Source organism: Notamacropus eugenii, chromosome 2, assembly GCF_028372415.1.
Source record: "Notamacropus eugenii isolate mMacEug1 chromosome 2, mMacEug1.pri_v2, whole genome shotgun sequence".
NCBI classification, from domain to species: Eukaryota; Metazoa; Chordata; class Mammalia; order Diprotodontia; family Macropodidae; genus Notamacropus; species Notamacropus eugenii.
The window spans coordinates 243,058,399-243,074,703 of record NC_092873.1 but is presented as its reverse complement, the minus strand read 5'-3'; the positions used below and the strand labels follow the sequence as shown (position 1 = coordinate 243,074,703).

Below are 16,305 nucleotides of genomic sequence, written 5' to 3'. Positions count from 1 at the left end.
CACTGATCTAACCAGACATAAATCACTTAACAGGATGAGTGGAAATGGTTTTGACTTAAACCCACATGGTTTGGATTAATGCACCTCAGTGAAGGTCCATAAGAAACAAGTTTGTAGCTCTGAATCCCTAAGCAAGGGTGGAGACTTGGACAAAAAAAATATCACCACTCAGTTTGGAAATAGCATCTCTGGCCTGAACCTGATTCAACAGGAAACTAAACATTCAGCACATACTTTTACAGAAGAGGGAGGAGAACAGAAAACAAAATGAGCTGAACTGAAACGTGAGAAAGTACAACATAGCAATTACTTTCCTGGGTGGGTCAGCATCTCTCTTTTTACATCCCCCCAATCCAATAACTCTCCACCCAAGCATTAGCCGTGAATGACCTCACTGGTTTCCTAAACACACTCCAGCAGCCTTCCTGCTCTCTCAGCATCAAGCCAAGCAATGATGTCAACAGTGCACCTGTGTCAGTGATGTGGTCCAGGGTCAGGGTCACAGGGCTCACAGATAGAAGCCTCCCTCCATTGGTGTCAATGAAATGAAGCTTTTGTTTTAATGCTCATCTTTTCAGTTGTATTTTCCTGGAAAGACTTCCTCATTCAAAGGGATCAGTCAAGTACAACAGAAAGTTACCACCATATCTACAAGTAGTGTTTCCACAGAGTCCCCTTCAGACACTTCACCATTAAGATTTCAAGGATGGGGTGGAGAAAGGGGAGACCATAGTGAAGTGTTGAAGAGAAGGCAGGTATGTGGTATCCTATTCTGGAAGGGCTTAGAGAAGTAACCAGTGGCCACTCAGCCTTGGTAGTGAGAAGGGATTATCCCTAAAAGTTCTTGTAGGGAGTGGTTATTTAACCCTTAACATCTTGCCCTGAATTAGTCAAGTTCTACACACTTTCTCTTAATCCTATTCCAATGGATAAAGGAAAAAAAATAGGTTATTTACACTTCAAAGCTCTGTTATTTCCTCGAATATTACAGATATTTAATAAATGTTGAGTCTTCAGTAATATTCTATTTCCTTCTCTTTACATCATGAAAGTACAAATAAGCTAATTTCAAATTAAAAGAATCTTAAAACATGATAAATTCTAATGGCTTAAAATTGAACTAAAATAATCAGGTATACAAAAACTGACACAGAAGAAAGATGTACTAAACCTACATCTCCCCCACCCCATGTGATACTAGTTTTGAATCTTATATGTAATATGTAACAATTGTAAATGTAGTACTGTATCATATTTTTTGAGTATCATACACTGTGTGCTTTAAAAGCATTTTGAAAATATAAGTCATTTGTGGAATGATGGCATTAGAAGAAATCTTCAGGGTCATCTATTTTTTTCTACAATAATGATGACTGTTTGCCTGTTCTGTAAAGTTTTTAAAAAGACACACTGAGTGGTGTTCTACGGGCATTAGTCAGGATCTATCCTGACTCTAGTGCTCTAGTACTGTTCGGTGTCACTGGACTTTTTACATAAGTTTTACTAACATCACAAAAGCTGTTGGCAAACCACTGGGTGACATTTACTAGGAGCAAGTGAAAATGGCTTTTCGGGAGGAAAACTTAACTAATTAGTACAAGACAAAAGGACTAGTTATGTATTATTAGCACAGTAGAATGAGGTTTATAAGTCATAACTGTCTATAGGCTGAATGCCAATCTATGAGGAACTGCTGTAATGTTCTCCAATGTGTTATTATAGATGTGAGGATCATCCCGTACATCACTACTTTAGGTCTTTATCATTAACAGTGAAGTGATCTGGACCCTACCAATTAAGAAGAAAGCTCAACAGGGATACAGTGGTTAGAGAGGAAACTATGAGGGAAAGAGAACTTGTAGAACATGGAGGAAGAGAAAGGGTTAAGTTCCTCTTTTTTCTCCCTATCACATTCAAAAGTACTCAATGGACTCCCAGTTACGCAGATAGCCTCTCTACCCAAGACAAAGCAAAACCGTATGAATGACATATTGCTGACGTGATGTGCATTATTTTTCATTGTTGAACAGAGAGTCTAACTAGAAAGGGGAGGGTCAGGGGACATGATTATGGGAATGATAATTACACCTTATGAATAGTTTTACTTATTTGAGAACTTCTTTGCAGCGATATGGATATCGGTAGTCAGCTGGTCTCCATCTACTTTAAGGACAAAAGAGGACCTACATTTTGTGTGTAAGGAGGAAAAAAGTTATAGAAGAGCAGAATGGTCCCTCCTTCTTTGTAATTTAGTGTTTTTTAGTGTGTATTATGTGTGTAGGCACTCAGAAATTGATATGATGACTAACTGGTAATGACTTACATTCCTCCACTAAGTAGTACACCTTTTCCTTGACCTTAGAGAGGAGCAGCACTGTTTACTGGAAAGATTGCTGGATCTGGAATCCAATGACCAGGGTTCAGATCCCAGCACTGTCACTAAATGACTGTGACCCTGGACTTTTTTCCTGTTTCTTCCTTTCTGAGAGTCAGTTTCCTTATCAATGAAATGAGTGGGTCAAACCAGAGGACCTGTAAGAGCTCTTTCAATTCTATACTAAGATCATTTCTTCTATCCTCTCAAGCATCACCTCTATTTTCTTGCTTGCCTTTACCCCCCAAGAAGCAGCAGCTACAATCACTGTCACCGTTGTTCCAGTGGGATCAGAAAACAACCAATGCTCTTCCCATATTAGGAAATTCTGGTGGGAAGTAAAGAAATTCACTCAGTGCACACTCACTGCTTCCTGATTGCTTCCTTAGAAAGCATTCCTCTCTAAGGCCACAATGTCCCAGTGACACAGCTTCCTCAAGTCCAGAAACTCTTTTTCGTCAGGAACTACTTCCTTCCTTGCGCCTCACGTTCCATTGTCCCAGAGGATTGTACAACAATAAACCCAACTCTCATTGCCATTCCCCAAATGTGTTGCTATGGGAGGAAATCAGGCTGTGTCTTCTGGGCAGAGGAGATAACTGACAGAACTCTCTCTTCCAGAAATTCAGTGAGTCTCTTAGTCCCTGCTCTTGGGCCATTCCACACATTCATGCTGTGGCTAGTCATAGCTCACAGTGACATCAGATGCAGTTTGGCTATTGTTCAAAAGCAAGATGGAGCTGAAGATCAAAGGCTAACCTTAGAGGCTTCTAATTTCTCTAGATCTGTTTTGGTTTTCTCATAGATGGCAAAAAGGACAGATCATATATTCATTCTATGCCTTTTGTATTTAAGAATAAAGGAAGAAAATTGGCACTTTCAGCAAATAATTGCTATAGATTGCATATGTTTTCCACTCACTAAAGCTTTTCTACCACTGCAGAACTCACTTCTGGCTTATATGTAGACTGAGAACTTGCGGATAGAAGAGCCTGTGTTTTGTAAAACTCTGTATCCTCTCCAGACCAAGCACCTATACAACCCTATATATAGGCAAAATGGCTCATTTTTATTTATGCGTCCCTGTTTTGGATCCCCTCTCTTATCCTTCCTTCTAAACCTATCGAGGTATGTGGTGCCCTCAGGGCTCAGTGGCTCTGCAAGGCATCATGCCAATTTGGCCTGCTTATCCTGCTTTGGAATATGGATCTAGCTGTCCTTCTAATTGACCTCATACCCTCCCATCTTATGTCTCTTTAGATTCTGCTCACCCTGTGCTTCTTTCTTAGTTAAGACTGGCAAATCAAGGCTTACACGACAAGATGCTGATAGGTTAATGTGCCAATCCTGCCATGGAACATGTGTGCATGAACTAAGGATACTTGTAGAGAGAATGTTTAACACAAACTAGTGATTTCAAGTGGTGTGGAGGTAGTTCTTTTCCCACCCTTAAGATGAAATAGGTAGCTTTTCATTTCATATGTGCAGATAGGACTGGCTTTTTCCACATACTGCTGAGCTGGGTCTCCTATTTAATACCTGTGTTGACTTGAGCAAAGTTCTCTTACTTCATGAGGCCTCACTGCCACTGTCTAAAAGAGGAGGGAGTTGGAGTAGATGCCCTCCAAGGCCCCTTGCAGCTTCAAATTTATATTTCTATAATTTAATAAGAATAGAACACCACGTTTTCCATGGCTTTTCATCCGCATTTTCACTGAATATTTAATTTGTTTCAAAATACCTGAAGGCTGTAAAATATCACTTATACAGATTTTTTCTTCCCATACCCAGTTTTTTCTTCTTCAGTATTCCCAACTACTTAAACATGAGGAATGAATATAAAATAATATTATCCCCATTTTGTGGGGCAGCTAGGTGACACAGTAGAAAGAACACTGGACACACAATCAGTAACTCATCTTCATGAGTTCAAATCTGGCCTCCAACACTTCCTAGCTGTGTGACCCTGGGCAAGTCACTTAACCCTGTTTGCCTCAGTTTCCTCATCTGTAAAATAAGCTGGAGAAGGAAGTGGCAGACCACTCAAAGTACTCCAGTATCTTTGCCAAGAAAACTCCAAATGGGGTCACAGAGAGTCAGATATGACTGAAAAATGACTGAATGCCATTCTGCACCTGAAAGAATGAATATTAATATGAGGGAGCTTGGACAAGTATCTTCATCTCTTTGGGGCACTTTCCTCATTTACAAAATGAAGATAATGAACCAAATGTTCCTTCATGTCCCTTCCCAATATACCTGATGACTCTCTGCACTGAACCCAAACATTCTCACTACAGGACTGGTACTCATTCCATTATTCCAGGATAATTTACAATATGGGATCATTCATAATTGTTTAATTTCCTTTTCTTGTTTTATCAGTCACACAATAAATAACTAATAAAGTTCTAAGTTTAAGATAAAAATAGAAAATCTAGATGCTTATCCATTTCCTTTGAATTTGGTTCAATTTTCTAAATAATTCTACCAGTTTAAAGTATGGAACTATTTTTAGAATGAATAATACTTCATTTTTTAGTAAAACCCATATGGATGAGTACCCAGTAGATATTTATAAATGGATGCTGAATTGACGAAGTTTGGTCATGAAAGACATTTGGCCTATTTTAAGAAGTCAGATGTACTATTAAAGCACAAAGATTTGCTAGCACTAGAATTAAATAATGCGCCACAGGGTCTGATAGAGTCATCTGAGTGATGGTGGCATAGTTGGCCAAATATGCCTATTTAATGTGGCATAGTCATTTGCATATCTAAGTAATGGTATGCTTATTACAAAATTAGGTAGGTATATTACTTTACTCAATTGAACAGACACTTCTTAGTATTGATCATGTGTGCTTATTACCTCATCAGATGCTAGGAATACAAAGATAAAAACTGACTTAGTTCCTGTCCTCAAGGTCCTTAATGCTCTTGGACACAAATTCCAAAAATAATAACACTTGAAAAATGAACCTGTGCTGGATATTTGTGTACTATTCTTAAAGGGTAAACTTAACTTTCCCAAGCTATTTTAGCCTCTGTAAACAATTAAATACTCAGTATAAATTACATTTCAGATATTAAATATGAGATAGAAACAATATTTTCCATAACTTGATAAGAGAAATTAAAATTATTTTTGATATAGAAAGCATCAACAGCCCTCAGACAATGTAGACCTCAGTTCCCCCAGGCCTTTACAATTTCCAAAAGAATATGGCAGAATTGAAAGAATTAAATTTTAACAAGGGATGGAAAAGATTTGTGGGACATTATCACTCACCGTTCCAACCAATGGGTAAATGAACCCAGCACCAATGCTGGCCCGAACATCATTAATTGGTAAAATGAAACCAGTTGGGACCCCTTTCTTCTCAGGCTCATGAGAAAGGGATAAGTGGGTTTTTGCCATGCAAATGGGCAAATTTCCAAAACCCTGAAAGAAAAGAAAGGAAATCTGTTAGCGTGTATATTTCTTAAAGAACCAAAATATTTCTCTACACTTGTTCAACCTTAACTTCCATTTTAGAAAAAGACCATGATGAGTGCCAATCCTTGTGCTAGGTAAACAGCAGGTGCTCAATAAATACTCACTGACAGAATGCTATCAGGGTACATATTTTCATTTCAGCCTAATCACTATACATGAAGCTGAGAGCATCTTAATAGCTCATCCTTTTGAGAGTTAAATACTCTTATACATAGATTTGTGAGAAAGTGTGTTTGATATCAGAGAGGATTATCTACTCTCAAAGGCTGCCAATATGCTATTTATAGAAAGGTGATCAGGACAAAGGAATCTTTCAGCAACAGACTGTTAGTCATGTTCTTACTAATTCTGAATATGTCAGGATGCAAAGGGTTCCCACTGTGGTAACTTATGAGTCATGCCTTTTTGATCTGCAGTTATACTCTAAGAACTTGAATGAGGTCACTCATTAAAACTTCTTATTTTCAAGGACCAAAGGTTAAACTTGAATCAGAATCTCAAAGGTGAAAGGGCAGGAAGTCACATGTGGTGTCTGACAAAAGTACAGTGTACCCAAGCACGGTTTTGATTAAATAGCATATACAGCCCCCTTTTAGAAATGCTTTACTAATTAATTATAACTCCAAGTTGACATAACAATGTCTAAAAACCATTTCCTTTTATTGGCCCAGAGAAAGGAAAAAACAAACCCCCAAACCTTGCCAAGGTAGAGAAATTAAAATTTCTTCTCAGAATTTTTTTTTGGAAAGCTTACTGAAAATTATAAAGAGCACTGTCTCTTTAAGACAGCCTGCCCCACTTTTACAGACTGACAAGTCTCTTGCCAGGGAGCAGATGAACTGGATGTGATGCATTCCACAGCCTTTGAGATCAATGCAGTCACTCCATCACAGTCACTCTACATGAAAGCAGAATCTCAAGTGGACCAGCAAAGTACATAGACCATTCTAAGAATGCTTGATTTGCTGTCAGCTTTATGAAATGTGGAAAGTCTTGGGCAAGAACTCTGGCTAATCCAAGATCTCTGTAGTAACCACTTACATTGACGGTATAAAAAAAGACAAATGATTAAAACAACAGGGTAAAAAAAAGATGAGAAATCCAAGTACAAGGGCCATGAAATGGTGAACAAAGTGTCTGAGCCTGCCCATGACTTTTTTACATCCCTTTCTTGTATGAGAATACTACATTCTACCAGATTCTATAAGGAAAAGATACTTGGCTTGGTTGACTCTTTTGGGTAATGGCGATCGCAAAAGTGTGTCTAGGACCACAGAATCACTGCTATAATCAGCTAGATTATTAGTTCTACTGAACAAAAAGGGTCTCTAAATACTGTAGCATGGCGAGTTCCCATGTCACCTGATAGGAGAAGATGATACAGGATTTTTCAGGATTAATAAACAAACCAACCAAGAGAATCCAAACTAAACACCATGGTCTCAACATGCTAGATTCCCATTTATTCATCCCTGTGTAATGCTACCATTTCAGTGTCACAGACTACGGGGGTAGTTAGAGTCATAAACAATGACTAGCTCTAAAATTAGACTCAACACATGAAAAGCCAAGGCCAATGTCGACCTGTTGAGTGACAGACTCTTGATCAATCATTTTAATTCAGTTTAATAAGCATTTATTAAATGCCTACTATGTTAAAGGCACTGTGCTAGGCACTGAAGATACAAAGATTAATAAAAGAATTTTGGTAAAGGGTTGGGACAGGTATAAAAGTAGCCATAAGGCAAATCAAAGAATGATTACATGACTACAAGTAGCCAAATGGAATGACCAAGGATATTCAAAGAGGATGACTGTCAACTAGATTTTGTGGAGAAGTTAACACCTGAGTTTGACCTTCAAAGAGCTGATCACGTCAATAACTGGAAAAGGGTGGGACAGGCAGGGGAGGCAGCACGTGAAGAAGCAACAAGTCAGAAGAACCTTAGCAAAGACTGAGAAACAGTGAGCAGTCTTACTTGTAAGAAAAATATACTAAACATGAAGCATATGATGAAATATTTGACAGGTAGGTAGGTGGAGGGTCTTGTATAAAGACAGTCATGCAGTAATGGTGGATGCTAAGGATGTAGCTGGCATTTATACAGTCTTATAAGGTTTCAAAGTGCTTTGTGGAATACTATCTCATTTGATCCTCACAACAACTCTGGAAAGTAGGTACCATTATTGTCCCCAATTTACAAATGAGGAAACTGAGGCTGTCAGAGGTTAAGTTACTTGCCTAGGATCAGGAAGCTAGTAAGTGTTGGAGGTCTAGTTTGAATTCATGTTTTCCTGATTTCAGATCTAGTGCTCTCCATTTTGCTACTCCACTGAGGTAAGATTGCATTAATTTGTAGGAGACCAAGTTCAGGACAATTTTGTAACTTCTTAGCCTTACCCAAACAGCAACAGAGAGGGCAGATGCTAAGGGTTATTTAAGGTGATAATCACCAGAGCAGAAAAAACTGAAATTCAGTCACTGAGTTTAGAGATTCAGTTGCAAATTAGGATAATATACATGAGGAGTCCTACCCCCTATTTTTAATTTATTCAATATTTTCACCCAAGGACCTTATAGTAGCTTCTTGCTGAAAATGAAAGTAGATTAAAGAAAAGTTAAGTTAATATAATCTAGATGGATACCTGCCAAATTCTAGTTTCAAAATTAACACCTGAGAATTCCTGAGACATTACATTCCCCCACATTGCTTTTACCTGTTGCGTGTAGCGCTCTATTTTAGATTGTGCCTCAGGAGAAAGCTCGATATCTTGGGCTCCGTAGACTTTCTGGGCAATGGTTCTTATTTTTTCAACAATGGGAAGCTGTAAAAACACAGACGGGAATTAAAAATATTAACTGTGGCAGGCTGAAAGAATAAACTTTAAAAAATTTTTTGTTTTGTATTAAATTAACATTCATTTCTCATGTCCCTCTCCCCCTACATATGCATAGTCAAACAAGACAAATCCCAATAAAGTTCAGGAAGTAGTTGCATAGATCATTGCCAGTAGTCTGGATTTCTGGTTGGTCAGTGCATGGATCAAAGTTCTTAAGTTTGTTTTGACAAAGTTGGTTTTTCTCCTCCCCCTATAAACTGTTCTCCTAGTTCTGCTAACTTTACCCTGTATCAGTTTGTTTGAGTCTTCCCAAGATTATTTGAACCTATCTCACCACGCAAATATCACAATGTGTTCAGTCATCATTAGGAGTGTGCTAGAGCCAACTAACTTAAGAACTGCTTTTAAGATTTTCAGGGTGAACATTTACATCCCAGAAATTGGCAAATGCTAAAAATCAGGGCTTGATTTATTATTATGTTTAAAGTCTAGACTTAAGAAAATGCTATTAAGGCAAAATAAATTTAAAGGAGTATTGTGTGTACACTTTCCTTTCTAGAGAGCTGATGGTTAAACATTTGCCAGCACAATTGCCACAAACATTTGCCTCTCACTCGTACCTCACCTCCTTCCTAAGCCACTCCCCAATGAATGTGAAACCTCTCAGTTTCCAGTTTACCACAATGAAAAGAGCTGCTGTAAAGAGTTTTATACAGAAGGATCCTTTTCCTCTTTCTTTGATCTCTTAGCAGAGATATCACAGGGCCAAAGAATATTCAGTTTAATGACTTATTGGGGTGAAAGAATAAAAGTTACAGAGGGTCCTGTCAATTTTTACTTTCCCTAACATGCTTGTTAACAAAATCCTGAGCAAAAGCAGTGGCAGTGCCAATAACTCACCTTCGGCCCCAATCTTGACTTTTTCTATAAACCTTTAATTATGTCCTATCTTGAGGTCATAAGTCAACCAAGAAATAAGAAGCCTTAAAAGCTTAGTCTCTTTGGAGACTGGATAAATGGCTACTAGTACCAGAAAATTATAACTCAGAAATACAGGAGGAAGCGATAGTATTTCTTTTATGTGCTTTTGTAATAGAATACACAAGAATCCTCATTAAGGAAAATAGCTATGACTTTTATAGTAAACAAAGCTTACAAGAAAATAAATATAGGCTTAGTTTCTGAACTAAATTTAGAATTGGCTGGAAGAAAAGGGATACAGCAGGACTGAAGGATTAGCCACTCTTGTCAGACAGTGACAGGTGGTCTCCTTTGGAATACTATGTTGGTATTGACCAGTTGGTATCACAGTGTATATAGTACTAGACTAGGAGTCAGGAAGACTTGAATTCAGATCCTGCCTGCTTATTAGCTGTGTGAGTCTTGGCAAGTCACTTAACCTTTCTCAGCCTCAGTTTCCTCATCTGTAAAAAGGAGGCTACCTCTGGAGGCCACTGTGAGGATCAAATGAGATAATATATGCAAAGTGCTTTACAAACCTTAATGGACTATTTATTTTATTGCTTGTTGGCATTGAGTTGTTTCAGTCCTTTCTGACTCTTTGTGACCCCATTTGGGGTTTTCTTGGCAGAGATACTGGAGTGGTTTGGCATTTTTTCAGCTCATTTTACAGAGAAAGAAACAGGGTTAAGTGACTTGCTCAGGGTCACAGAGCTAAGAGTCTGAAGCTAGATTTAAATTCGGGTCTTCCTGACCCAAGGGCTGGCGCTCTATCCATTTTGCCCCCTAGCTGCCCAGTAGCAATGATACGCTGACTTAAATGTACTACAGATAATTGTGTGACCTCAGAGCCAGTGTGTAAAAGTCTAGAATTAGGATATAATGGTGAATAATCTGTATACTCTTAGTATTCTTTGAGTAATCCTGCAGAGAAGAGGAGAGGCACAGAAGACAGGAGATAGGTAAACAGTCAGAGCACTAGCAAATGATAAACTATGCCGGCTGAACCCAGGTGGGTCCAGTCTTCCTTCCCCTATACCATGTGATATTATCCCTCACAGTCAAGAGGATGAGCAGAGAGCAAAAGGAAGGAGCCAGAGAGATAGGAAGAGAACTAGGAGGGAACAGTATTGATGAAGCTGAGTATTTAATAGGAAGTATATTAATGACAGAATGGAAATAATAGTACAGTCATATTAAAAATTGCAGAGAAAATATGGAAGATGAAGGTTGAACAAAGATATACAACTGAGTAATCAGAAAGTCCACCCATGCCTTGAGAGACAACAGTTTTAGCAGAGAGCAGAAGCAGTAGCAAAGGCCTGAAGAGACATACATGCTTCCATCCTTGTGTTTTTGCATTTATCATCCCTGGAATCCACTTCCTTTTCATTTCTACTGCATAGACTCACTCTCTAGTTAAGCACTACTTTTTAAAAAAAGTTTTATTGATGTCTGTTTTTGCATTACAAATATATATAGATTACTCCCACTTCCTGAGAGGTCTTTGTTACAACAGTTAAGAAAAATTAATATGGTGACCTCTGAAAGTTCATGCTACATTTTGCATCTGTATTACTTCTCCCACTCATTTAAAAAAATTAACACAAATCTATTTAATTTCTTTCCCTTCCAAATCTCCCTCCTCTCATGGGGGTGGGAGGGAAGAAAGAAAGCAATTTCTAAGTACTATATCTTCTATCATATCTAAGTATCATATTGGGAAATTTTTCCCAATCCCTCAAATTGTTAGTTCCCTTTGACCCAAACTACCTTCACTTGAACTACTCTGTATTTATTCTTTTTATTTATAAAATATATAGGATATATACAGTCTTCTACCCCAAATATATATGTATACACATATATACATTGTATATTTGGGTTGGAAAATTTTATATACAGCATAAATATATGTGTGTACATACATACATACATACATACAGGATATATAATCTTCTACTCCAAATAGAATGTAAGTTCCTTGTGGGTAGGGATTGTTTTATTTTTGGATCATGTTCTCTATTCTATACTGAAGCCAGATCCTTTTAAATTAAATTTAATTTACTCCTTTTCAATTTTGGGAATGACATTTTAAAGGGATTGAGAAACAGGGATATGTGAAGAGAAGGATGGTGATTAGATAAGTGTAATGGGTCTGGAGATTACATCTTATGAGAACTGGTTGAAGCATCTAGAGATAGATAACTTGGGAAAAAGACTAAAGGGAAGACAACACTCTTTAAATACTCAAATTTATTCTTTCCCATTGGAGAGAAGATAGAACAGATCTGTTCTATGTTGCTCTAGAGAAAAAAATGGGACCAGTAGGTGTAAATTACTGGGATGGAGATTTTTAGTTCTTCAAAAAGAACATTCTAACATTAGAGATGTCCAATGCTGGACGAAGACTGCTTTGTAAAGAAAATATTTAGCAAAGGCTACATGACTATATTTCAAGGATTTAGTGAGAGACCATAGGATAACAGATCTATGTAGAGCTGGAAGAAACATCAAAGGTGGGGCTGAGGCCCCAGGTCAGACAGATAATATGTGCCAGAGTGGAGATCTTGACTGAGGTCTGACTTGAGAGTCAGTGTGTGACCACTAATACCACATCCCTATAAGGGTGGAATAACTAAGGAGGTTGGAATTTAGACCAGAAGACCTTTTGGGTCCCTTCTAAGGACAAGATTTAATGACTTTATGTAGTTGGAGAAGAAAGTTTAATTAGGTTTCAGTCTGCAGACATCAAAAGATTATTCCAGAATGATTTCAACCGTTGCCAAAATTTTTAAGAATTCCTAAGTTGTTTTAAACATGAGGCAGCTTTTGGAAATATCTGAAGTGTTGCCATTCAGTCATGTCCAACTCTTAGTAACCCTATGGAGCACAGCCTGTCAGTAATGTCCATGGGGTCTTCTTGGAAAAGACACTGGAATGGTTTGCCATTTCCTTCTCTAGTGGATTAAGGAAAAGCAGAGGTTAAATGATTTTCCCAGAGTCACACAACTAGTAAATATGAGGCCACAGCTTTGCACTGAGGTCTTCTTGATTCCAGGCCCAGCGATCTATCCACTGAGTCACCTAGCTGCTTCACTGAGGCAAGTAGCCTTTCCACAAATACAAGATCACACACATATCAGCAGTAACGAGATAAGACCCTCAATCCTGCAGAAGGACTTGGAAGTACTCTCCTTCAACACTATACTTTAAGTTAACACGACATCCTCCACAGTTCAATAAAAGCTTGGCAAAGAACTACACTTTTAAAGTAATGAAAGCTGGTAAATCCCTGTTTTTCTGTCAGCAAAACAAAACCACAGAGGAAACTCAATGGTCATTTTAAACTAGGACAGGCCAGCTCTTCCAAACACTGTGTCCCCTTCATGGTACCAAAGGAATGGAAAAGAGAAAACAAGCAGCTTCCATCCCTCATTCATGATCGGGCTTCCACCCTTTCACTGAGAGGGTATAAAAGTATAGTAGCCTGATACATCATTATGAGTGATCCTATTAAGAGAAAGGCTTAAAATAGAAAGGACATTTTTTAAAAAGAGGGTATACTATTTCTGATGCTATATAGAGAAAGAGGATCTTTACCTACAGTTTCTAACATACAGTACTACCCTCCCCCATAACATATACCCCAAACTTCAAAACTGAACCCTGCCTCCAGTTTCATAGATGAGGAAACTCAGGTTCACTATCCACGGTGACACAGAGAGCAGGGAACAAGTTTGGGTCTCCGGCTTGTCTCCTTCCATGACACCACCACCTCCAGCTGTCAGCTCCTGAAGTATTACATGCCATACATCCCTGCCATGCCTGGAAATGAAAAGTCTTGGCAATTTTTCTTACAATTTGGATCTTTTACAAAGCAAACAAAATTACTTATTGTGATTCACATTTGACTTGGATCCTCAGGTGTGGGTAATTTGTAGCTGGCCAAGGATGAAATGGTAGTGGTTCATGTATGGGCTCATGTCCCTCCTCCAAACACCTCTCTTACCATAGATGACATGACCTTCCTCTCAGCCACCTACGTTCATAACCTTGGTCATCCTAGACCAGGAATTATTAAACTGCAGCTAGGTAGCTCAATGAATGGAGCACTGGACTTGAATGAAATCTAGTCTCAGACATTTATGAGCTGTGTGACCCTGGGCAAGTCACTTCAACTCTGTCTTCTTCAGTCTCCCCATGTGTAAAAGTGGGATAATAAGAGAGGCAGCACCTATCTCTCTCCCACTGTTTTTGTGAGGATCAAATGAGATCATATTTATAAAGCGCTTTGCAAACCTTAAGGCACTATATAAGATACTATGATCATGAACTTTTACAAAGTGTTTTGATGACTCTTTCAATATAATTTGTTTCCTTTGTAATCCTACGTATTTCACACAATTACAAACATCCTGAGAAGGGATCTGTAGGTTTCTTCAGACTGATAAGGAAGTCGAAGACATAACAAGGTGAAGAATCCCTGGACTGGACTCTTCTCTCTCCCACCCCTGCTATATTCTACTTAGTTAAGCTGACCACCAGAGCATTTCTCCATTTTTCCTCACTTAAATGGCTATCATCCTACTTGAGTCCTCATTACTTTGCTTCTGGATTATTAAAAAATTTTCCTGATTTCCTTTTTTTGAGTCTTTTCTTGATGCAATCCAGTCTTCCTGTCACTGCCATGATCAAAAGCCTTCTGTGGGTCCCCCTAGTGATGCCCTGTTAACATATTCAGCCTATTATTATTTGCTTAAGGTTCTTCACAATCCAAATCCAACCTACCTTTCTATTCTTAGCCTTATTATTCTTCTCTATACACTCTGCTTTCCAGCTACAACAGCAGCTCCAGAGCCTCTCCATGTCAGTATAAAGTCATTCTCCATGCTACAGATGAAGTCATTCCTGTCTGATCTCTCCTTTCACTCAATCCAAATTCAAGACTCTGTTCAGATGCTCCTTCATCCATGGAATTTGTCTTACTCCTTCCTCAAAGTCCCTTGCACTTAATTGTACATATTTGTACCTTGTCTTCCTCTCTTCTCCTCTCTCCCTAGACAATAAGCTCCATGGGGGCAGGGAATATTTTTGCTTTGCTCTTCTATCCCCAACGCTCAGCGACAGTGTCTGACAGGTAAAAAGGTGCTCAATAAAAGCTGGTTGAAATGAATCAAGTTTATTAACAGTCTCTTTCTTAAAATCTCTTGTTCCAAGTCCCCCAACTACGTGTGTCCTTTTCAAAATGTTTATTTGAAAAAGTCTTTAGAACTCCAAATGTATCAGGCTAATTGAATTTGTTGTTTTGTTGAGTTTTGTTTACTAAGGCCAAACCACTGCCATGGAGACACCTAACAAGGGAAGGACTTAAACATTTCCTACAAGTACCTACTATGTACTGAGCACTTTTACAAGCACCTCATTTGATTCTCACAATAAGCATGTAAAGTGAATGCTGCTCTTATTCCCATTTTACATATATGGATCTGACAGATTTTTTAATGAGTGGGGTAGGGGGGAGCATAGAGCTAAGTGAGTATCTCTGGATGAACTTGAATTCATTTCCTCCTGACTCCAGGCCCAGAACTTTTTCCTGTGCTTCCAGCTGTACCTAACAATGCAAGTTGAATATCAGGTATGTGATTATGTGTGTAAGGTATGAAACACACACACACACACACACACACACACAGACATACACCTACAAATGCATGTAAAGGTATAAGCTAAATTGTAATTTAGCGCACTTTCTATTCCTTCTCTACCCCAGTCACGCCAGGGCTGAATGCACAGGCCCAGAGAGTTCCTGACATACCAACAATGTATTCCACAAGCATCATGCCCCTTAACCTGAACCCTACTAGTGCTGAAATAGCTAAAAACAGAGATGATGCTGTATTCTTGTCTTCAGGCTTCTTTCCAGGTTTCAGCATGCACAATATTATCTAATGAAAGCTGGAGATAATGCAACATAAACATCCTGGACTCAATTCCTGAGAGGAGTGTCCTCCTGAATGGAACATTTTGGTTTGTACAGATAGCAATCTTGGGACCCAAATTCCCGTCCCCAACACCCCAGACAATGATAAAATTTTTTTTCACGTCAGTCATACTTGTAAATGAATTTTATAAACAACAATACCAAACACTTTGATTACTATGCCTGTCAGATATAATATAAAAACTAAAAATTGCTCCCATCAAAGTATATGCCATTGTCTACAAACTAAAACCATTTGTTACATGGGACAGAATTTCTGCTAGCTTTTATTCTGGTTTTAGAAAGTACTTATTATCTCTTCTGAACAAAAAAAAATAATAAAAGCAAAATGTAAAATATCTATCTATGCAGTCTTTGCCATAGAACCCAGAGTTTATTAATGTGATGATAGGTCAACTCAATATGGCACATCTTTGTAGCAAGAGATCAACCCAGCTTTACTGCAATCAAGCACAATTTTCAGTGCAGTAAATCCTACCTTTCAGAAACTCATGATACATTTAAAAATCTTAGGTAACTTAATCCCATACAAAATAAAAAAGTGCCATTTCTTGGTTCTATAAATAAGCCCTAATTAGTACTGTTCCACCAAAAAGTCTAGGCTTCCATAGCAGTATTATTGTTTGA

General features: G+C 38.3%; 1 protein-coding gene across 1 annotated transcript in view; it reads right to left on the bottom strand.

The window, feature by feature from the left end:
• Positions 1–16,305, bottom strand: part of MTHFD1L (methylenetetrahydrofolate dehydrogenase (NADP+ dependent) 1 like) — a 211,194-nt gene that overhangs the window by 46,510 nt on the left and 148,379 nt on the right. The window contains exons 25-26 of the mRNA XM_072643697.1: positions 8,592–8,699; positions 5,667–5,819 (exon numbers count right to left, since the gene is read on the bottom strand). Coding sequence (XP_072499798.1) covers positions 5,667–5,819; positions 8,592–8,699 — 261 coding nt within the window. The remainder of the gene's footprint in view (positions 1–5,666; positions 5,820–8,591; positions 8,700–16,305) is intronic.